The 24086-nt window shown below is 40.5% G+C and overlaps 2 protein-coding genes across 3 annotated transcripts in view; both read right to left on the reverse strand.

Annotated features, from left to right (window-relative positions):
• MAPKBP1 (mitogen-activated protein kinase binding protein 1) overlaps positions 1–9384 on the reverse strand; it is a 52095-nt gene extending 42711 nt beyond the window's left edge. For both annotated transcript variants that reach the window (XM_030843013.2, XM_060294438.1), the window contains exons 1-2: positions 9233–9384; positions 8462–8684 (exon numbers count right to left, since the gene is read on the reverse strand). In XM_030843013.2, coding sequence (XP_030698873.1) covers positions 8462–8578 — 117 coding nt within the window. In that variant the 5' untranslated portion in view covers positions 8579–8684; positions 9233–9384. The remainder of the gene's footprint in view (positions 1–8461; positions 8685–9232) is intronic.
• Positions 9385–11099: 1715 nt separating this feature from the next.
• MGA (MAX dimerization protein MGA) overlaps positions 11100–24086 on the reverse strand; it is a 99860-nt gene continuing 86873 nt past the window's right edge. The window contains exons 19-24 of the mRNA XM_060294439.2: positions 23606–23657; positions 21029–21235; positions 19509–19620; positions 18992–19225; positions 17693–17869; positions 11100–16812 (exon numbers count right to left, since the gene is read on the reverse strand). Coding sequence (XP_060150422.1) covers positions 15536–16812; positions 17693–17869; positions 18992–19225; positions 19509–19620; positions 21029–21235; positions 23606–23657 — 2059 coding nt within the window. The 3' untranslated portion in view covers positions 11100–15535. The remainder of the gene's footprint in view (positions 16813–17692; positions 17870–18991; positions 19226–19508; positions 19621–21028; positions 21236–23605; positions 23658–24086) is intronic.

Raw genomic sequence — 24086 nt, forward strand, 5'->3', positions numbered from 1 at the left:
ACTTAAAGTATGGCCCAAGGAAGAGCAGCATGGGCGTCACTTGGGAGCCTGGTAGTAATGCAGAGTCTCGGGGTGGGTCTGAATCTCAGTCTGCATTTTAACAGGACCACTGGCCTCTTGCCCCCACCCACTAATCTGTCTACACCTCAACTCAGAGAAGCCCTGTTCACCAGCCAACTATGAGGGAAAGTCTCTACCACAGCTGCTGTGGAGGCCTCCAAAGGGAGACCAAAGCAGACTGGGGAAGGAAGGACAGCATAAGGAGAAAGGGCATGTTCAGAAAAGTCAGCAGCAGGTTATTTGGTCATACGAAAACCATCATGGTGTACGAAGATACTGTGCTTTCCCAAATAGAAGCTGACCAATAGTGTCAGGGTACCAGAGGCAAGCCTGCAGCCTGCCCGTTGCATGTTTAGTCCTGACAAGCAGCTGCTTGCTTTTCTCTAGGCAGTAGCTGAGTGATGGCAAGAGTCAAGAGTTCTGAGCATGCTCCGAGCTCCTCCCCCATGATCACAAACTAGCTTGGGGCTTCCTCTCCTCAGGACTAACTGGGGCAGCTGCAGGAAAGCATGCATTAAGATCCCACGCTTTTGCAACCATAATGTTATCACTGTTGCCTATTTCAGGAAATAAATCAAAATAATACAAGTTTGAGATGAGGTGAGGCAAGGCACTTGCTCAAGGAACTTAGCAACCCCAGAGCCCACCCAGCCAAACAGAGTCAGGTGGGCAAATGACCTCATTTTCATGTTCCCTGAGCCCCAACTGTCATCATCCAGGTCAGCCCTGGCACAGGGTGTTTTAGATCCAGCTTCTTTCACAGAAAACAGGCATTTCAACTCAGTGACTCTCCACAGCTTCAAAGATAAGGTCAGTTGTGCGTAGGGACAGCCACAGAGGTAACAAAGAGGTGGAGAATGGGGATGAAGAAGGAGAGATTTGGGGTAGGTGGCACTAACAAGCAGTCAGGAGTGTGAGCTACACAATCAACCGCCAACTAAGAGCAGAACAGTTTAAAGCCTCATGATACCCACACACAAAAACAACCGAGGCATCTGTTGGTCTCCACTTCACTCCCCCACCTCACTCCAACTCCAAGAGAGAAGCAGTAACTGCTTGTGGCTTATGGTCATCTGGAACCACACAGCTGTGCCCTGTCAACTTGACATTCACGTACCCACAGAACCACGAGCTGTACAGTTCCTAACGGTACCATAGAATGAGAAGTTGGGATACAGTTCATGAAATCTGGAGTTGGGAGTGGGAAGAGGAGCAAGGATGCAAGGGACAAGGGTTACTGAATGATGGTTCTAAAATAACGTTCTAAGAAGTTCACTAAATTAACTTTTATGGGGAATATTGGGGGGAAAGTATATTTTTTAAGGTACTGCCCTTTTCCAAGCTGATCGCAGACGTGACTCTTGGCTATAGCAATACTGGGGATACTTCTGTGCTCAGTGTCATGTTTTGCACATGAAGACTCCCTGGGAGGAGTACAGGATAAAGATTAAGAGCAGGCTTTGGAGTTAAGATAGCCAAGATTTGAATCCCAGCTCAGTCATCTACTGGCTATATAACCACCTCTCTGAGCATCAGTTTCCTTATTTATGAAATGGGGATAGTAATAGTACTTATAGTAGGGTGGTGTGAAACTTAAATGAGATAATATACGTACATGCTTAAGCACAGTACACAGCAAAAAACTCAATAAATGTTAGTCATTATTACCACTACAAATATTATTTCTAGTATTATTATTGTAAGATAAAGACAGGAAGCACTGACAACAAAGGCTGGAAAGGGGTGGTTCCAATAAGCATACTACCTGGAAATGTTGAATAGCACAAATCTATAATGGATAGAGAAGAAGAAACTTGAAAAGGACAAATAGTCAAGATCAAGTCCTTGAGTATTTTAATTTTTAACAACAAAATCATCTTAATTACATAAGACAAAAATCTCATCTCACCTTAATGACACCATTAGCATCACATCCTTCAGAAACTTGGCAGTGTTCTATTTCTTGACTTGGGTGGTGGTTATGTGAGCAATCATTTTATAATTATTCACAATACCAGGTTATATTATTATATTTCATAAACTTTTCAATGTCCGTTATATTTCAAAATTTTTTTAAGTTTCGTTTTTAAGTGCAAGCACCTTTAATGGGTCAGCTGAACTCACGGGGAAATGACCAGAAGCACCACTAAAGGAACAAAGAAAGCAAAGACAGAGGAGAGGTATGACGGGAAGTCAGAAACTTAGTGAGCTCAGCACAAGTGAGAAGCAATGTTCAAACCCAGAAGAACCTGAGGAATTTCTTCTCAGGATTCCTCCAAAAGAGAATGTGACAAAGTGGGGAAAAAAACAAAATAAAACAGCCACGTGGTCTCACAAAGTGTTGTTCCAAGATCTCCCACTACATTTAAATCTCAACTATGAATGAAGGGGCAGGGAAGGGAAAGTATCTTTAGCTCCATTCCAGGTTTAGGGGGGGAAATAAAGTGTATAAATTTAAAAATCTAACCTAAAAAGAGACTGTTTTATAGACTAGGGAAACAACACATAGAGCATTACAAACATTCTCTGTGATAAAATGAGAGAGGGTGGAATTCACTCCCTAGAAGTCTAAGAGGAGATATCCATAATATGAACTCATTCTTCTGTAAGCATCCTTCAAAACCAGAGGAAAATGCTCTGGCCAATTAAGAAGCACTGTGAACTTGCTGATACAACAGTTAGGAGGAAGGAAACCAAGATTTGGAAAATCTGAACAACCAAAAATACCAACCCTAAAGATCTACACTGCCCAATCTGTCTGCCACACTCACTTTATTTCTTGCCCTCCTTCTACCCCCCATTTTTTAAAAAGAGGTAACAGAAGTTAAAGTAAAATCCACAATGTGGATTTGATTCAGTAAACTTCCAAACAGATGGGCAGCTCTCACTCCACACCTCTACTGAGAACTGATGTGAAAGAAAGCTGACAGAAACCTGGCCCTGTCCTGCATTAAACAACAGAGCCCAGAGGAGAGGCTTAGCTTGTAGCAGTGGGAATGTGATTCATAATATAACAAATCCTACTGAAAACACTGTAGCTTTTTTTCCTATCAACAGGGCAGTCTGGACATGAAGTAAAAACCAACAGATACTCTGAGAACAACAGTGGGACAGACCATGTTCCCAGAGAAGCTTAGTTTGAATAAACATAGTCCCAAATTTCAAGCCCTAGACTGTTTTCCAAACAAAGAGGCAGTGATAACAGCCACAAGTCCAACTTGAGACTCAGGGGGTTGACAGAGAGGTTATAGAGGTCAGGCTGAAGCCTCATTTCTATGAATGTTTTTTCATTAGTCAAGAAATGAAAACATACAGATAACAAACAGAAGAGAGAAGTGAAGTCAGAGAAATACCAATGGCCCCAAAGACAGTCAAAATACTAGCAAGAAAGAAGACAGTGACTCAAACAGATCCAAAAGGGGAAACTTGCCCTAAATTACAAGCTGAGAGAGGGAAAAGAAACTTGGAAAGCAGCAGTACTGTTAGACTCTGAAATAAGTGAGGCCAAATGGATGAGGGCAGGCTTTGCAAGACAACTTAAAGCCTGAAGAGGCTGGGCTATTTTAGACAGCAAAGCAAGAGGTGTTGGGCTGCAGAGAGAAGAATCCTCTCTCTCCAGTGAGACTTATTTTGAAGGCTGAGGGCAGCTGCAGGCACCGGAAGGAAAAGGAAATGGAGATCAAAGGAACAAGACCAGAACACCTCACACTTTTCCCTGTACACCATCTGTTCTGAGGAGCTCAAGACACTTCACAAGCCTTAACTGAAGACTATATCATAGACAGAAAACTCAACAAGAACTTGCCCAAGTTCACTCACAAAGACAGGTGAGGGGCAGGGCTGCTGGCCACAGAGGCCTCTACTCTCAGTCATCCATTCTAAGTGGGGAGCCCAGAGAGTATGTATTACACACTAAAAACTCTTGGTTGCTATGAGTCCCAAGGGCAGTGGGTAGTGGAATGGTGACAAAAAAACTGGCTAGGACTCAGGGATATTATCATAAAGTTTTCCTATTTCTGCCCGCAAGGGAAATTCCTGCTGATCTAAGTAAGGCAATGACCATCTCCTTACATCTTACCCTACAACAGGGCACTTCTCTCAGATCTATCCCTGATACAGCAGTTTAACAGAGCAATCAGTCCAGAAGATACAATGGAGATTAAACAAACTACTCAAGGAGAAGAGTATACTTACTGGACTAGCTTTATATATTCTCAAGAAGCCTCAATGAGGACTTGGGTATGAAGTCAACAGATTTCAGGGTGGGCTGAAACCAGCAGTGGGCTTCTGGTGGAACTTAATATATACACAACTAACAAACGCTACCCCCAGAGCTTCCGATTCCATATAGATAGGATGGGGCCCAGGAATGCGTATTTTTTAAAAAGTTGCACAGGTATTCTGATGTCTTACTGCCCTCCTGACCTCTCCCCCAAGTTGAGCGCCATCAAGCTAGAGCCAGCCAGTGATCCATAAATGCTTTGAAAAAAGGATTTCCCTGGTGGCACAGTGGTTAAGAATCCGCCTGCCAATGCAGGGCACACAGGTTCGAGAAGATCCCACATGCGGCAGAGCAAATAAGCCCACGCACCACGACTACTGAGCCTGCGCTCTAAAGCCCGCGAGCCACAACTACTGAAGCCTGCACGCCTAGAGCCCGTGCTCCACAACACGAGAAGCCACCGCGATGAGAAGCCCATGCACCGAAGAGTAGCCCCAGCTCGCCACAGCTAGAGAAAGCCCGCGTGCAGCAACGAAGACCCAACGCAGCCAAAAATAAATAAGTAAATAAATAAATTTATATTTTAAAAAACTGAATATGACTCCTCACTGCCAAATAGGCATAATAAAGAGTCTCAATACTAATACCTGGGCTCAAACACTAATCCAAAGCTGAAATTAGATTACTGCCACTTTTTTCTTCTCTATGAAACTCACCTACACAAATTCTTCTTACAGCCACATACTAAAAGGCTCAAAGCACTACCATACAATCAGGCCGGAGAAACACTGGGGGAAGAAATGGTGGGGGGGGAGGATATGAATTAGACTTATATTCATAAAAACTGAGAACTAGAAGAAAGTTGCAGTCACCTTGTCCATCGTTTCCAAAGGGATAACATATAACTCGGATTGTATTAATGGTTATTAATAAGGAAGAAGATTTCAAAACCTCCCTCACTCATTTTTTCAAAACCTAACAACCCTCCAGCACAGGCAATCCTTTTGTATCCCTAATTTAAATCTTGCCTGCTTGGCTTCAGTCCATTTCTGTCCTTTGTTAAAATGAAAAACAACCCAGCTCCTTCCACATAAAAATCTTTCAGAAACTTAAGAAAAGAGGGGGAGGGTTAGCTATCAAGAGCACACACATTTGCTTCTTAAAGAAAACACAGTTCAACTGAGATGAGAGAAAGAACTGACAATTGCACAGGATTTGAAGTTGAAGAGTGTTTACAACTGATAACTTTGAGTTACACTTCATCAAGACTCAGCAGATCTGGCATAAAACCTCAAATTACTCTTTTCCAATTCTATTACACTGCAGAGACTTCCTTCCCTCCCTTAGAGAAAGTTTAATACAAACCTCAGCTGTCATCTACTCTCTCTAATAACTTAAATCCCCATCTCTACTGACTCTCACTTTGGCTTTTAACCATATTTTAACCATAGTTTTAACTAGGTCTCTCCTGAATTAAAAAGCCTTTAATGAGCACTACTTTCCTTTCTCGCTAATGCCCTTCACACCTAAATAGGCTACATCTCTATTTCTTTTTTTCACATTTTATTCTTCCTAATTTTGATTTCTCTTCTAAAGAGGTCACAAACTCCTCCTGATCATTTTTGCTATTCTTACGGAATTTCAAGTTTATCCCCACTATATTTGACATCTTTAAATTGTTCTCATTCATTCATTCATTTAGTATTTAGCGCATTCCTTACACTGTACTACACAGTGTGATGTAAAGGAAATAAAGAACATGGCTCTGACCTTAGGAAATGAAGACATACATAAAAGAACAATTAGAGATTGGTTCCAAGGTAGTAGGGCTAGTCAGAGAAGGCCCTGTGGCTCCAGTAAATATAGAGTTGGATCTAAAAATAAGTGGAGAATTTGGTGAAAAGCCTACTTTAGACAGCAGGAACAGTTATGATTCAAAGCAGCAGGCCATATGAGGTTAAGAGCTGCAGAAAGGCCCTCTGTCGCTTCCTTCTTTGTCCCCATCCCACACAAAAGGCATATGTCTTTTGGTCTTCAAATTTTGTTTCAGAGTTATTTATCCATGAAGCACAAACTCTCTGACTGTTACCACAGCTACCACATATTAGAGCAACTCACAAAGCCTTGTACACCAGGTCTTAATGTTGGTTACCACAAGGCAGGCTTTTAGAATCATCTCAGGTAGAGCCTTCAGTAAGGAGTGTGGGGAGTCAGGCATCTGCAAGGTCCGAGGCACACAAAGGCAGCTACTACTTTGGGTGCTAAAGATATGCACCAGCACTCTTGCTCTGTCAGACTGTTCAAGAGTCATTCAACTTTAGCTAAGTATTTCCTTCATTCACAGCTCTAGGACAAACAAAGCCATTTAAAGCAGTCTGAAGCACTGAATTCCTATTTGAAGCAGGGATGTTTCATGGTGATGCCAAGGATTCCTTTTTTCACTGTTTTCCTTGAGAGCTTCTCTTCTTCTCTTGCCTCAGGACTCATAGTTCGAGCATCCCTTCCTCTGTGAAGTTTTTTCTAATCCCCCTAAGCTGATTTAGTTTCCCTCCCCTGTGCTGCCATTAACACCTTTATACATACTTCTAGGACAGCATTTACCACACCATGTTGTAATTATTTGTTTACATGTCTGACAGCCACAAGCTCTTTGATGGCAAGGATATGATGTTTTATTCATTGCTGATTCTACACATAATAGGCACACAATAAACGTTTGTAGAATGCATTAATGATGAACGACATGGTAAATTTTAAAGAATGGTAACCGTACCATCCGGTTACAATAAGCATTAATACTGAAGACTAAACTCCCATCATACATTTCTATTACCTATACCATTCTTGTTCAGAAAAAGAGACCAAAGAGACACGAAGATGGCTCTAATGGTGCTGGTCATTGCCAAGTTACCAGCCAAGAATATGAGAGCTTACAGTACTAAGAATGATCCAACACAACAAATGAGTGAATGGAGCCAAATCTAAGACAGTGTCTATGTTTCAGGCTCATTCTCCTGCCTCTGGAGACTATGAACAATGATTAATAAGAGCACTCGGACAAGTCACTATCTCCACAGCCATGGAACCTTGCGCCCAATTTTGATTCCTGTTGAATGAAATATACAGCAAAGGTGTTCACCTTCTGACCAAATCCAAGTAAGGTTTTGCTAAGGGACAGGGATCTGAGTTAAGTCCTCCCAGAACTCTGCCATGCTGTACATTAGCATTCTAAATCATTCCTCATTGGGTTTACTCATCTCTGAAGAGATACAGGCAAGGCAACAAAATGCTGCTGTCTCAAATGTCTCTCCCTGTAGCAATCCTGCACTACACAAGGCTACTGTGTTTACAGGCTGCTTATAAGACACAAAAGCCTAATCTGATCCTGTGGCAACAAGGCCCCAGGTTCCCTCAGGAATTAAATAAATTAGTCTACTTTTGTATTCCCAAACTTGCGGGGCTCTACAAAGTTCAAAAAGCATAAACATCTACACCCAGACATGGGAGGGGACGGAAAGGGACTTGGTCTCTGAGGAACTTCTGCAGCAGGGTGAGATATAGTGAATGAGATAAGCAATGTTCAAGAGCAAACCAGAATTGCTTGGCTGGCAGATATTTGGCCCCTTGCATGTTACCATTCCTAAAAAGCCAAGAAACTCCAGTTAAATTAATTCAGGTCTCTTGAATAGATAAGTAAATTTGTTTTGACACCAGGGAAGAGCATTTACCTAGCCGATTCCTCCGACTAGGTGTTTTAGCATATTTCTTTCTGCTACCTCTGTCTTACATAACCCCAGCTGTGACACTAACACTTGCGGCTACATTAGTGGCAGCTTAGCCCTTCACAGGATATGTGGTCCCACTACCCTCTTCCAAGAAGGAAAACTGAGTCACAGCATATCAACTGGCTTCCCCAAGCACAGACTTAGTTTGTAGTGAGGCCACAACTGAACCCGGGTTGCCTTCCTCATGTTCTTCCCTTTTCATAGATGAATCTCAGCATGTTCATCCCTGCTTGCTCATTGCTTTCTTGAGGGGCAGAGATGGGCACACTTGGTCCTTCAGAGCCAAAGTGAGCTGCTAGTTCTCCTCCTTCCCAAGAAAGAGTAAGGTAAAAGATGTACATGGCGCAGAGGAGGGTAGGGGAGGAAAGGGGTGCCTCCCAATACTAGGACTCACCTTGGAGCTGAGGTCCTCTCGCCGGTTTCCTGCCTTACTCCTGCGTAATTTGATGGATGGGGATCGCAGAAGGTTCTTGATCCGGCTGGTAATGGTTGACCCTTCCACAGCCATCATGATGAGGAGCCCCCCGGGACACTTCCTGGCGCAATCTTAGGACTTGTCTCAACAGCGGCACTGCTTTCCCACTCCACAGGGCCTTCCAGTATGCCCTCTCACTGACCTGAGATGTTAGAAGACACCTTACCTTCCGCCTAGCCGTGTCTGCAGCTCTTATCTCTAGGTACTGCCCTCTCCCTTCGCCTGATCCCCACCTTCAAGCCCAGTGCTGTTTCTTACAACGCCTGAAGGACAGACTCTTGTAAACGGGGGCTAAAAAGCCTGAGCTGCGAAGAAACGCCAGGGCCACACCTGCCAGAGGCGTTCAACTGAAAGGATGGGATGGGCCCTAGAAGGGCTAGTGGCCGGTCTGATTCCCGTTAATTCCCAACTGTTCTCATGGCATCTGCAGTGTCCAAAGAAGGAGGCCGCCGAGGCCACCGAGGAGTCCCACGGGATCCTTCAGCACCTGCGCTGGCGGCCGCAGGGACACTCAGCGTGGCGGGGCTCGCTGTGGCCCTGCAACCCGTTCTGCCACGGGAGCCTCCCTCCCCCACCCACGACCCTCCCGAGCTCGCTCTCGGCCAGCCGCAGGAGCCCTAAACCTCCCACTTTCCGCTCCCTCAGAAGCCCCTGCTACTCGCCAGCGCCCCCACTCGGGGCCAGCCTCACCAGCCCCGGGCCGCGCGGGCCGCCCGGCTCGCAGCTCCCTCAGGCATCGCGCTCAGCGATTTCAGCTCCGCGGCGGCAGCGGCAGCAACAGCTATGGTGGCACGAGCGGCTCAAAACGCGAACTACCGCCTGGGCTCAGCTACGAGCTGGGTAGGAGGAGCAGAGGCTAGGGGGAGCGGTCTCTACGCAGGGGGGCGTTCCCAGAGTGGACGAGTACTGCTTATAGGGGCGGAGCCAATGAAAGGGTCTAGGAAGTAGAGGGCAAGGGACTTGCGAACCACGGATTCCGCACAATGCAGTCGCGAGTATGGTTGCTAGAGGAAGGTCGGCAGAACACGGCTTCAGAACTGAGAAAACCAAGCCTTTTATGGTATTATCAGGCCCGGTCCCCCAGATAAGTGCACTTTCCAGAGCCCCAACAAAACGGTAACCACGCCCCCAGGGTGCTACGGTAGGCATTTGATAGACCCGAGAGACCAGAGCTGAAACTAACTCCAAGCTCAGAATTACAAGACTTGGGTACAGCCATAAGGTCTGTTCCCAAGCGCTGGGATTTAAAACGGATATAAGATTCTGCTCGCCACCTGCCCGGCGCGTTGACCTACGTGGAAATGACTCTCCTGAGTAACTCTTTCGATCGCCGAGAAGTATATTGAACTAGGCAACCTGATTGGCCGTGATGGAAGAAAGGAGAGGGAGCTTAGGCAGGAAGGGAGGCGGGGTGTCAGGTCAATGTGCCTATGGATCTGTTTCATGGATTCCTTAGCCTCCAATGTTCCATTGTGTTCTCATCCAGAGTTAACCAGGACTTTGTTGCTCCAGATATTTTCCATGTTCCTGTCAAAATTTACTCATGAAACCTTTTCCGTAGTACAGTTACTTTGGCGAGATCAATGCCAAGCTTGCTGTCACTGGATTCCGTGGTATAGTTTTTCTAGCTCATGGGCGGGGTGTGGGGGATGGCAGAGCGTGCACAGAAATACCTTTACATATTATTTCATACGTGTTTCAGTCTAAGATTATTTTCTAGGAGCCTTTCTGCCTCATTGCTATTTAGAGAAATTACCTTACAAAAAGGTTAACCTATGCCAAAACACTTGGGCTCCAGAGAAATAGTACACTGATACATCTCTCATCCGACCCAGACAGATCCTTGGAACCCCTGGGGGAGATGACCTGTTAGCAACAGGGAAGGACTCCTAAACCCATTGCTGTGAGTGGGTCTTGTACAGCCAAGTGGCAAAACAGGTATATTCTTGTGTGTATTGTAGCAGGTATTAAAAATGAGAACTGTAAAGCTAACAAGTCGACACAAAGATCAGCGAAGTCACCTCCTGGGAAGACCAACTGGTAATAGCTACAGTAAGAAATAGGGGGTTGGTTCCTTCAACTCCTTGCTAGTCTGTGATTTTACCTCCATTGGGTGTGAGGTGGGGAGGCGGGGGAGAAGGAACCAATATAACACTGTTAATAAAGGGTGCCACCTGGTGTCCTTACTTGTGTGCTGCATTCCCTAGCAACTGCCATCTCCACCCACTAGAGTTGTCCCTAATTCTCTCCAGATAATTTTTGTGTCCACTAGTAGCTTTCTCACTTACATAACCACTCATGGCCAGGAAATGGGTTTACAGAATGTCATTGGTCATATCCTGTACAAAGCTACCTTGGTTTATCCTCTTAGAGAAAATGTTCCCCAAATTACTCCCATCTGAAGCTGAAATTGCAGAGACAATACAAGCTCCTGTTTTCATTGTCAAAGATGACCTAGGTGATAAGCAACTGAGAACAGTGTCATTAAGAGATTTCTTAAGTCTAGAATCTGGATACTTCCAGTATAGGATCAAAATCACGTATTTTTAATTCTTCACAATTTAGTCCAAACTTCACCATCTAGGATACATAGCTTGTAGCCTTTTAAGTGCCAATATGGGAATACACTGTAAGATGAGAAAATAATAATCCCAGGTCCAATGTGAACAGGATTATTCCCTTTTATCCAAATAAAATAATTGCTACCCCACCCTCCAAAATGCAGCTGACCCTTACATACATATTTCACTGTTCGTGTGCTATTTCACTTTTTATTCTGCTTGTCTATGTCCTCAATATGTATACATGGTTGTCAGACTCTAAAATTCTAGATGTCTAGGAAAGGTGTATACCATTGTCTTTTTTCATGATGCTCATTAGATAAGATTTTTAAATTCACCCTAGACTTAACAAGTAAGTGCAATTATAAGATCCTAGAAAACTAACAGGCTAGAGTAAACATTTGCTCATCAATTCAAATATTTATTGAGCACCTTTACATGCAAGGCACTGTGGGACAGCTGAGACCAGTGTTCGCAGTTGGAAACAGGATGGATCTCAAAACAATGCTTCCAATACTGCTTTCCTATTTAACAAAATCTAACAGCAGAGTTTACAATAATAGAATTTAGTAGAGTTTAGATTTGTCTCAAAATTTCCAACTCCTCCCATGGTTTAGCCTTCTCACCCTCCATACATACCTCCATCACTATCACTCAACACTTAACATATCTTTGTAGAGCAGTTCAGTCATATTTAATATACTACAATTATGCCTCAGTTCAAAAGTTGTATATATCAAATTATTTCCCTCTAACTTAATTTCAAAAACACATTTTTGGCTATTTTTTTTTCTCCAAATGGCAGTAAGTCTATTTTCTCTGCATCCAGCAATTCATGTTCATGTAAAGTTTCATTAGAGATAATACAATAACATGAAGTACTGATGCCCTTACATTTTCTTAAAAATCAACAATTCTGTGCAAGAAATCTATTCTGATTCTTGGTTATAAAAGTATCCGAAAATGTTCCTACTCTGTGCCTCTGTGCATTTTTTTTTTTTTTTATCTCCTGGGAGTGAGGAATAAGGGTCATCATTTTTCAGACCCATCTTCAAAGTGCATTTACCTCTCAATTCACCTGATATCATTCCATTTCAATATCTCAACTAGTATAATTAGGGGGAAAAAACTACACTACTAAACCCTGCTCCAAATAATATATGGATTGTCTGCCTTACTTCCATGTTCAAACATTTTTCAACTTGTTACAGAAAGGCCTGTTAAGTATTTCACCATAATTCTGGGGGAAAAAATTACACACAGTAATTTGTATGAAGTTTATATAACTGGACTTGATCCGTTAGTGACTCTAGAGTAGTTCAATGTCTAAAAGGACTCCTTTAATAAAAAATTTTTGTAAACTGTAATACTAGTTAACATATAGCTTGCTTTAAGAATATCTATTGTCCTTAGCCACTAAGACTATGTTTGTGTCCTGTTATTCACCAGGGGAACAGGTATGTTACACCCTGAACACACTGGTACTATGAGGCTAGCCATTCTTCACTGTAGAATGACTCCTTAAGCCAAATACTTGTCATCAAGTTGTACAAAATTTCGAAGTCTCCATTTAAAACACGCTGCAAAGATTAGAACACCAAAAACCTCCTCCAAATGGCATGTCCGAAACTTTGAAAACAGTAAGGAATACCTATTATTATCTCCTTCAGCGGCACTTCTCCCAAATATGTCTCAGGGCATTAGAATTCTCTACTCCAACTCAGCACAAACCTCCCAACACCACGTCCTGCTTTAATTATTGTAACTGATTTATTTCAAGTTTATACATTCTTCCTTCCACTTGCCAAATTTCTTCTGTTCTTAGGTTTCTAAAAAAATAGTCATTTTTCAAAAGCAGAAAAAGAAAGATATATATATTTAATATATAAAAGAAAAAGCTAAATCTGACATAATTATATTCTTAAAAACATTCCATTTATTTACAGATGTATAAAAAGGCAAATTATTGGCCTACTGAGATCATGCTTCTTATAGAGTTAGGGTGAGAGCTCACTATCCTCCCAATTCCTCAACTCCTCACTCAACTACATCTTTCATAACCACACATGTAATTTTCATAGATCAGTTTCTCCTGGGGTAAGGTTAAAAGGTAGGAGTTTTTGGAGATTTTAGATTTCTATCAAGACTGCAGGATTGTTCTGAAGATTGAGCCCTCCTAAAATTAGCCCTAACAACTTTCTAGTTCCAAGAAGGTCTTGAAAACACCATTATCTTGGGGGTTTTGTAATGATATCTGCAGCCTTCCTTGAACAGCTGGGATCATCTCTCATTTCTATCTTTGTACATCTCTCATAAACAGAGTTAAATATCTTCCCATCAAGTAATGAATATTACTTGTCTATTTTCTTCTAAAAAAAAAAGAACAGTGTTCAGAAGCAGAATGGTCCTTCTTTTCCTGAGGATTACTCGCTCACTTGCCTGCTCCTTGGCTGACCCTCAGAAGCTACAAGAGCCTTGGGAAGTCAGGAGGAAATGCAAGGACAAGACAAGCAAAGAAATAATGGGAAACTGCTATACCTGGATTAAACTACTAGCATCTCCAAGGACAATTATTCGCAGGGAAGACAGGTGCTGGACTCCTTGGCTAAGGCATTGAATGAAATCTCCTGGGTAAAGAGAAGTGGGAGGGATAATGAGAAGCTGAGGGGTGCTCATTACCTACTTCAAGCTTCTTCAGTAACCTTTAGAGGTGGGAAGGTTGAATGCTGATGAGGAGGTCTAGAAAGGCAAGTAACACAAAACCAACAAAGAATTTGTTCCCACTGCAATTTGCAGAAGAAAATTTCCCACCCTTTTCAATCTGTTTATTACCAGAGTTACTAGAAAGGGAACCAACCACGGAGGTAATAATTCACTGGCTAGGACCATTCCAAAGTTGGTTTCACAACCTAGTTTTGAAGATATGCTGAGTGGGATTTGGGATAAAGAAGGCAGGGGATGTAGAAGAAACAGCATCACCTAGGCACAGCCCAGGCACTGGAAGCTCTTGTGTTAGTGTTTCACAACACAAGCAAATCCTGTCAATGAAGACAGAACAGGGGTTACATTCCAAAATATAATTATTTAAGAAAGGCAAAATGCAGCAGCTAAATCCCAGTCTATACATTTTCAGAATAGTGATTCTTGCCCCCAGGAGTTTCCAAGAGACCCCTCAAGTGCACCATGATTATTTACAAACTAGATAGGAAACATCATTTCTATACTCAATACAAATCTCATCTCCTAGGTTGAAAACTTCAGCCTTTGAGAAATCTATGAAAACAACTATACAAAAATATAAATATCTTTAACTTTACAGGCTGTCAGTCCTTCATACCCTGACAGCTAATGAGTGAAAAAGCTCTACAGATCACTGAATCCATGGTAGCAGATAATAAAAAATATATCTTGTGATTCAAATACTGCCTTATTTCCCTGGTAAAGAATGCCTACTGTGACTTTTCTTTTCTTTACATCCTGTGCAGGTAACAGTGAATGAAACCTTCAAGCACCAGGAGGCTGGCTTGATTTGGGGAACATCCAGCCTCACAGATTTTTATTTTGGCCACTGTCTCTGGTATGGAGAGGGAATGCTTTTCATTTTACCTATCTCTTGAGTGATGTGATTTGTGAAAGGGGGTGGACTCCCTCTATGCCTACCTCCAAAATATGTAATCCAGGTAGAAATCCTTGGTACTATGAAATGGTCTTCTCAACACCCAAAGACAATAAGGAAGAACTAGTAATTTTAACATCTCAAAATGATTACCTTAGTAATAAAGAGTTTTTGTTTTTGTTTTAAAGCATTCCTACTTTACCAGAAGGCTTGGATTTATAATTCTGATTGAAAAGGTGAGGGAATGGAAGCTACTTGGGATATAAAAGAAGAGAAAATTTTGTTGAATGACACTAAGTCCTTCACTTTGGTATTCCATGGTACCCATCCTCTCTCCCCCTACTCTTGAAACACCAACTAAAAACTATCTCTTCTGGATCCCTCTGCACAAGTGCATCACATTCCTTGGACTTCAGATTTAAACAACTTAAACAACAGCTATCAACTAAGGTTCAGTTCATAGCAACTCCAAAGTCTCAAGCAGCTTTTACTCTGGGAGGGAAGAACTAGGAACCACTATGGACCTACAGTCTTGTTATGAATTCCTTGGGTAAGAGGGGCACCTCGTGTTCAGTAATGGATCGCATCTTCTTAGAGAGGATGAGGAGACCCAGCACCACAAGTGAGGTAACACATTTTAACATGATCAGAATTTCATAGTAGTAATTTCTTATACCGAGGTCAGCACCCTACCCCCTTTCTCTCCATTATCCACTGCATCAAAGTCAAGGATCACAGTTCCATGACACAAACAGGTGCCTGCAGAGAAAGGAGGTTTCCCCTCACAGCCTGGCTTCTGCCTGAGGACAAATAAGTTCATTTCCCTGCAGAACTTGGTGAGGCCCCAGAGTTGCCCAGTTTGGCCACAACAGGTGCCAATGTAGGCATCATCTTGCTGTCCCGGCATTCCTGGTCATTCCCTGTTAAGTTCATTTTGTGTCCAACTGACCCAGCTTTGGCAGCTACAGGTGCCAAACAAGGCATCACCTTGAGACTCTGACCATCTGCATCACTGGAAGGATTAGCTACTTTTAAACCTAGAGGTGCCAATTTTGGCATCGGCCTCCACAAAGTATCTGTGCTGCTGTTTTCTAGGCCAGCCTTCATGTGTAGGATGGGGGGTGAAGACACACTTTCAGGCTCTGCAGAGATGCCAGAAGTACTCTTCCCTTCATCACCAGCTTTCCTGTGGGAAACAACGGAATCCTTTATCTCAGAGTCAATAACAATCTTAAGGACATCTGGCTCAGAGGCTGGTTCTGCAAGTTGTTTTTCATTCTCAGAAAAGTCATCATCTTCCAAGTGCAAGAGGAGCGGGCTGACAGAGTCACTTTCCCCTTGAACATCAGGCAATTCTTTCAAACCAGTTCCCAAGTGGCCAACCTGGAAAGCTGCTCTGTTCCCAGGAGGAAGCTTACTGATAAAAGCCTGTCGAGCATCCCCTGGGAACTCTGTATCCATAGAGCTGGGCAGTTCAGCCAGGTTAACAGAGTCATCATTTAACTGCTGATTAAGAAAGGCAATCTCATTGAGCAGAGATGTCAGTGTCTCATCAGTATCATCCTCATCTTCCATATTAGTTAGCAGTTCGCTGGGATCCAGTGCTGCTTCCTCTATAGCTGATGCTACCTTTCTCAATTCCATCTCTATGCTTGAGTCTTTGAGATCTTTCATCTTTAATTTATGAAATGGAGACTCCTTTGTCTTCAGTCTCTCCCGTCTTGATTCACTCTCTTTCCATTTATGCTGAATTCCTCTCATATCACTGGAAATCTTTTTGGGTAAGAACTCCTGTGCTTCTTGCATACTGGAAACATCAACTATTTGTGGAAAACCAGAATCTTTATTTGACAGATAAACCTGTGTTGTACCCAGTGCCATTCTGACATCTCTGTGGTTGCCTCTGGAAGAGATTCTACCCAAATCTTCACAGGAGTTATCTTCATTCCTGACAGTGTTTTTCAGGTGGTCAGGCGGCTTGCCATCAGGAACTTCATGAGGGTATTTGCTGCCACCCATATCTACCAAACCTCCCTCCGTGGCCAATGATGTCACATTAACAATTCTTGGCATCATAAATAAGTCGTCGTTTTCTGGGGGGAAAAAAAAAATTCATTTATATCTACAGTGGTAAGTACTCTCATTCATACCCAATGACCATCTCATGGGAGTTGTAGTTAAAATTTCACCAGTCTACTTTTATCAAGAAGATGAAAGGAAATACCAGTTTTTCAAATTACGGACTTAGCCTAACAAGAAAATAGGTAAAATCTAACCAAAAGACACTTTGATATTCCATCATTAATAAAAGTTCTATTTAATTATTTTATAGAAATGCTCCCCAAGTTTATTTTTTTATCCTGAGGCAGACATGCACCTTGATTCTGTTCGTCCAATTAACTGCTACTCTGAGGGAAAGATGAAGCCCTAGAGGCAGCACTGTAAGAAAGGATGACTCCTCCAGACTGGGTTCAGCAGTATTAGTACTGGTAAGGATACTCTTTTACCTTAATAGAAATTCAGGTTCCTAAAACCTAAAATTTCGTCAAAGTGAACTTTCCTTTTCACCTCAACTCCTTATCCCCAAAAGGGAGGGTGCTGAAACTGTATCAGGCTGGTAATGTAGGAGTGTACCATCTCTGAGTACAACACAAAATTGATAAATATTTATTAACACCAAAAACTAAAACAATGACTCGACCTCCTTTTACTTTCACATCTTTTCAATTCTTTTCCTACTCAGAAATTAGAAGAGATCGCAAAATAGTTCCCATTCCCAGGTAAAAAAAGACCATTCAATACCACAGATAGGGCAAAACATGTTCTAAAAAGACAATCTTCTCTTACAAAGGCAAACTCGAATACAATAGCTCTTTATCATTACAGAACACATTCAAAGGCTTTCTCTGTCACTTTGAGATACCAGGGATAACTCTTTTTCACTACCCATGAAAGACAACACTTATGACATACCTGACTGAGCCACAGCACTACTGGCAACTTGAGGTTTCAGATCTGCTTCTAGGAGAGCAGGAGAAACAGTAACCACTGGTCCTGAGAATAAGGGACCTTTTAAAGTGAGCAACTGCCCTTGTGGAGTCATCACAATGTTGGCAGAGGTGTGTGGAGTGTTAGAGGGTGAGGTATTTTCTGTAAGGAAGAGCAGAAATTAGTTAAGGATAAAAGATCTTCAATTAATGCTAGTGAATACCCTAAGAGTGTAGGAGGCATCTCTAAAAACCACACCTTGTCTTAAAAAGCAAGAAATAAAATTCAAATTTAGTTAGGGAACCTCAACTTGCAATTTACTTTTTGAACCATTTTTCAGTACCTGTCCAGTGATTCTCTTAAGGGACAGAATTTCTTAGTGTTGAGGAACAGAGCCATGGAACCACTTTTTCAATGGAATGCTTCTGATGGTCTTGATGGTGAATCAGGATGAAGGCACACACAATTTTATCCCTAGGTTTGCTTTCCTATATATCGCTAAAAAATTACTTCAAGTTTTTAGACCTTAGTTTTTCCACCTGTAAAATGAGGTGACTGGACTAAATGATCATTAAAATTCTTTCTTAGCAATAACATCATTTAAATGTGCAATGTTAAAACTAACTCATATTTTAGTATCTATCACTACTTTCTTAGTTGATATAATAAACCAGATTTCCTTGGTTCATACACTGTGCTATCCAAAGAGTAAAAAAGGATATACCATTCTCAAAGGATATAAACAAGTAATATAAAATCAATATAGCCTCACTTCCAAAATCAAGATAGGAGAGAATAAAAAAATCAAAACCAATTTACTTTGTTCCTTAATAGCAATTCATTGACAGACTGCAATCTGATGAAAAGTAGAGCCTGATTAACAAAAATAAACTTTAAAAAAAATTTCCAATTTATTTGTCTCATCTAGATCCAAACTTCCTCAACTCATGAGCAGAACTGCAGGGAAATCAAGAGTTCATTTATAAAGTCTGAAAAGATGGCAGCTTAAAAAAAATACTGAAACATTAAAAGAAAAATACTTGTCTGAAGACTGCTATCGGAAGTAGGTCTTCTATGTTACCATGACTGATAACTTACTAGGATTTGCTTGAGTGTGTAAAGCTATAAACTGAAATCTAATGTAGTTAATATTCTACTTTTAATACAACCCATCTTTCATTTAATTAAAACTAAAATTATGGCCAAGAGAAGACATTCAGTTCTCTAAACTAAACTAAACTAATGTTCATCTACATTAAAGAAAGCAAAGAATGTCTCTCCTACCTGTGGCCTGGTCTTTTTTTCTGGAAAGAATCAAAGGTTTCCCCTTCCTGTTATTTATAAACATCTGTCCGAGATCTACAGATGACGCAGAAGATCCTTCCTGCTGTTTGCTAGTTCTGGGAGACACATCAAACTCATCTGATCCCATCTTCTTTTTTCTTTTTTGTGCCTCTAATGCTTGTTGTTTTGCATAAATATACTCTAGCTTCTTCAGGACCACTTCTTCTGTCTTACCTATAGGTTGATAGGGAATAAACTGTTACTCTCTATAAGACCCCACGTAATAATGAGAAATAGAGTCAACTGAAATCCAGTTGATTTAACTATATTCCCCTAAACTATGGAAGGCAAGAGTAATTATAATCCAGAAGAAATGTCCCACCCAGTCAAACGATAATTCTGATGTTAACTCTGGGAACCAAGCCTGAAACTAAGTAGTATCTGAAAGATCTACTAAGGATTTTCCTCACTAAAGCTATATTTATACTCTTTATCAGAGATCATTCACTTATCTCACCTGAAAGAGATGATACTTTCCGTATCAAAATATTCCGTTTGCGAGTCAGAAGATTTTTCTGTCCTATCAACTTGTCTGCCTGATCTGTTAGTCCTTGAATTTCACTGAATGCCTACGACAAGAAATAGTAATATCACGTCCATCAGTTTGCTTTTTCCGAAAAACAGGTGGGGCCTACATAATTTCTTAAATAAAAAAATTTTTATCTAATATTTTAGAGAACTTTATAATGCCATTTAAAACAATTGTTAATGTTTTACAAACTTATGATTACCGGGGAGAAAAAGGAGGAGGGATAAACTGCGAGACTGGGATTGACATAAACACACTACTATATATAAAATAGATAACTAATAAGGACATACTATATATAGCACAGGGAACTCTACTCAATACTCTGTAATGGCCTCTATGGGAAAGGAATCTAAAAAAGAGTGGATATATGTATCTGTGTAACAGATCCACTTTGCTGTACACCTGAAACTAACACAACATTGTAAATCAACTAAACTCCAATAAAAATTTTAAAAATAATAAAGTATAGAAGTAAATTAAAAAAAACCCCAAAAACAATTTTTAATGTTTCAGAATTTATTTTTTGTTAAACTTTAGGCGATTTTTCTGTCTTATACTTCTAAGGAAAGTGATTATTTACAAAGAGCACCACTGAGTGGTTAACAGGTATTTCTACTACTGCAAGGAGAAACAAAACATTTTACTCTGCTTAGATCTTAATAATCAACTTTAAAATCAACTCCTAGGGGCTTCCCTGGTGGCGCAGTGGTTGACAGTCTGCCTGCCGATGCAGGGGACACGGGTTTGTGCCCCAGTCCAGGAAGATCCCACATGCCACAGAGCGGCTGGGCCTGTGAGCCATGGCCGCTGAGCCTGCACATCCGGAGCCTTTGCTCCACAACGGGAGAGGCCATAACAGTGAGAGGCCTGTGCGTACGGCAAAAAAAAAAGAAAATCAACTCCTAATCTAAGCAAAATCTGGTTGAAATAACCTTGTTCTAGAGGGATATGACTGCTTGCCTTTTACTCTTCCAACTTCTACTTATAAACAATTTAAACAAAATTACCTCAGATATTCTACATGCAAAATTAAAACTTCTGCTAGCTTGAATACTAGAGTTTCCTTTAAAGTGACTGTCAACTGTTAAGAAGTATGTCAAAATAGCAGTTGTGTTGTGCCTTTCACCGTGATAAACTTTTCTAAGTACTACGGAAAACACCAGTGTAAAGAAGTCATAGTAAAGAGAGTTTACCAGAGTTTCTAACTTTTTTTGAAGGAAGGATAATGACTCTGCTGGTTAAGAATCTGACTTTCAATGAAAAGCTACTCTGACTCAACATAAGGACTTTTCTTCCTAAGGGATTTATTGGGCATTCATTAGTCCACCTTCAAATGTTAAACACAAGCTCTATTTCAATCTTCTTCATTCTCTTTCTCATAAATATCTCTGGAAGATTCTTTCAGTCAAGCTCTTACTTGTCTGTCATTTACACATAACACTTACCCTAGTAAGAATGAGACTTTTGGAAACCTTGGAAGAATGAAGTAACCCCAACGTGATCTTCAATTTCTCAAAGAGATCCCTCATTTCACCACGGCGGCGCCGCTCATTGGCAGTGTGTGTCCGGCGATAATAAGCAAAAGCCTCTGCTTCTTTCTGTAGTTTTTCACTCCAGTAATCAGGTTTTAGTTTTAGAGGAACTGGTGTAGCCTGCCCAAACAAAAGATCGCCACCTAAGTATCTTTCACATGTACCTGCCCTCTTCCTGCACCCCAAATGGCACTGCTCTATATCAGACACCCACCATCTTCTGCCTGGAGTATCATAACAGCCTCTCAATTGGTCAACTTACTACCAGTCTATCCTTACTCCAAATCAACAGTGTAAATTCTAATACATGCGAATGTGATATCACTTCTCAGCTCAAATTACAGTAGTTCTCAAATGAGGGAGAATTTGAGAGTGGGGATCTATAAAAAAGCTCATCTGTATAATTTATTATTAAAACTTGTTTTCATGACACAAATTATATGGAAAACTTCAACAAAATCTCGATTAGTGAAAAACGAGTTGAAAATTTTTTTTCGTAAATACTGTAAGACCCTTTAAAATTTATGGGAAAGGGTCAACTGCCTCTCTTCCTAAATCACTGTTCTCTCCAACCATTCCAAAGTGCTAGAAGTTTCCTAAACACACTACAATCCCACATCTCCATGTCATTACACAGGCTGTTGCCTGCACCTAACCCCTCCCACCCCCCCTTCATAACTTAACATTTAAAACTCAGACTTGCATTTTTTAGGAATGTCTTTCTTGACCTCAGGATGCCTTAGGCTTCCTTTCTCTCTTATTTATTCTACTTCCATTTTTAAAGTTATTTACTATAAAGAAGTAAAAGATGCATACAGGATTTAAAATATAAATATGTAAAGATCTTATAATGAAAAGCAACTGTATCTTGCACCTACAACTGGATCCTCAGAAACAACCACTTTTTGATTATTTTAGTGGCCTTTTCTGGTTCTTAAGTCTATATATATCCTAAGTTAAAAATAGTAACATACGCTTATTCTTTTCATTTTTCAATACAACCTATTTACTTCCTGCTATGCAGAAAAGGATTTAGCTCACCACTCTCTTGCATCTCACCATCCATCTTCCTAATACAGATATATCATTAATTTTAGTTCTCTATTGATCCCTTTGCAACTTGAAGATAATTCTATCTCCGTTTCTCATTTCATCAATAGTGTCTCTTTGTAAAATGAGGATATCAGTACTCATATCCTTCCCTTCATTTCTTCTTCCCTCTTTTACCTCCCAACTTGTCATTTGTACTTACTCATTTTTCAAGACTGAAAATTAAGTCTTACATACTTTATTCATGGATTATAAAAGTTTTAAAAAATCATCAACAGTAACCAACCTATTATGACAATATGAATATTAATCATACCAAGTGAGTAATAATTACATTTCCTGTCTTTTACAGTTTCTTGGTTTTGTGTATGTGTGTCCCCCCCAACCTTGATGTTTCTAACTGCCTTTATTTTCTTGACACTGTTTACCTTTATCATAGTAACAGTGGTACCATATCATGGGGTATGAAAGTACCCCCAAACTCTTCTACAAAATCAGTGTCTTTCTAAAGTTAAAAACATGTACATTAGTACAGTGTGGGAAAATCAAAGATACAACCAGATAGAAATAAAATTAATACTAAGTTTAAATACACCAATACACTAAAAATAATTTGCATGTAACAATAATGGTACAAAACAATGGACTGTGTAAATAGCTATTGTGAAAATTCTTACATCTCAAAAATGTTTTAGGATGTCCAATGAAAAAATAAAAATTGTGATATATTCAAAATAATTATGGCCCTGCAAACATGTATCATATGCTCCCCCAAATCAAACCAAACTCAAACTAATCACCCAGTAGTTTTTCAAAGGACCTGAATACCACCCTCCATCTCAACCCAATCTCATCATTTTTATCTCTTAAATTAAGAAGACAGAATAACAAGTGGAAAAATGGTTAAACAATTGCACTCTCTTCCATTCTTAGTGTTAGTTAGGATAAAGAGAAAACCTTCCTTAATTATGGTACTATGATATCCTACACTGAGTACATTAAGAAAATCAAATAAGGTTTATAATTTCATGGCTCCCTGAACTGCTAGCCATTACTTCAGATAATAACTAATTTTTTAGATCACCAGAAAAATCAGGAGCCTAAATAAGAAAGAATGCTAGCCTGTTTCACATCATATCATTACATTATAGGATTAGTTTTCAAATAAGCACATCAGTTTTCATAAACTCCATACCCATTTTAATTCCTCTAAATTATTCTATCAACTGGGGGTGGGGGGCAGTAGACAACTGAGAAGGGAAAAAAAAAGCATTAATAGTATAATTTCATTAAGGGGAAAAAAGCTGATTATATTAACTCACTGGTAAAAATGGCCCTGAAAAAAGTCATAGCTAATACAGCTAATGTTGTTTTAACCCTAAGGACAAATGTTGTCAATTTTATTAAATGAGTAATTATCATTAAACATACTGTAAATACCTTTCGACTCTTTTCAGCAGCTTTCTCATCTGTAGTGATATGCGTACGGCACCTAGATGAAGACAATATTTTCCAATTCTTATTGAAATTCAGTAATCTAATACCTATTTCATAGCTATATTAAACCAAACCATCCCAAATTGTCTAAATTGTAAGCAGCTTCTTTTCCCCATGGTCCGATATGTGGCAATATGATTTATTCAACAATATGCTTTTTTCTCAAATAAAAGTGTCCAAATAGACCCTAAAACTGCAAATTACTTTTTTTCAATTGTGAAATATTTCAAACATATAAAACTGTACAAATAAAATACATAATCAACATCCAGGTATCTGTCACTAAGCTTGAGAAATAAAACATCACCAAAATATAGGCACATTCATCACCTTCCTTCCTTCCTTCTCGTAAGTAAATGCTCGCAAACTGAGTTTACCATGCACATCTTTACAGTTTCTCCTAGGAATGTACTGATTCATCCCT

Source organism: Globicephala melas, chromosome 2 (assembly GCF_963455315.2).
Source record: "Globicephala melas chromosome 2, mGloMel1.2, whole genome shotgun sequence".
NCBI lineage: Eukaryota > Metazoa > Chordata > Mammalia > Artiodactyla > Delphinidae > Globicephala > Globicephala melas.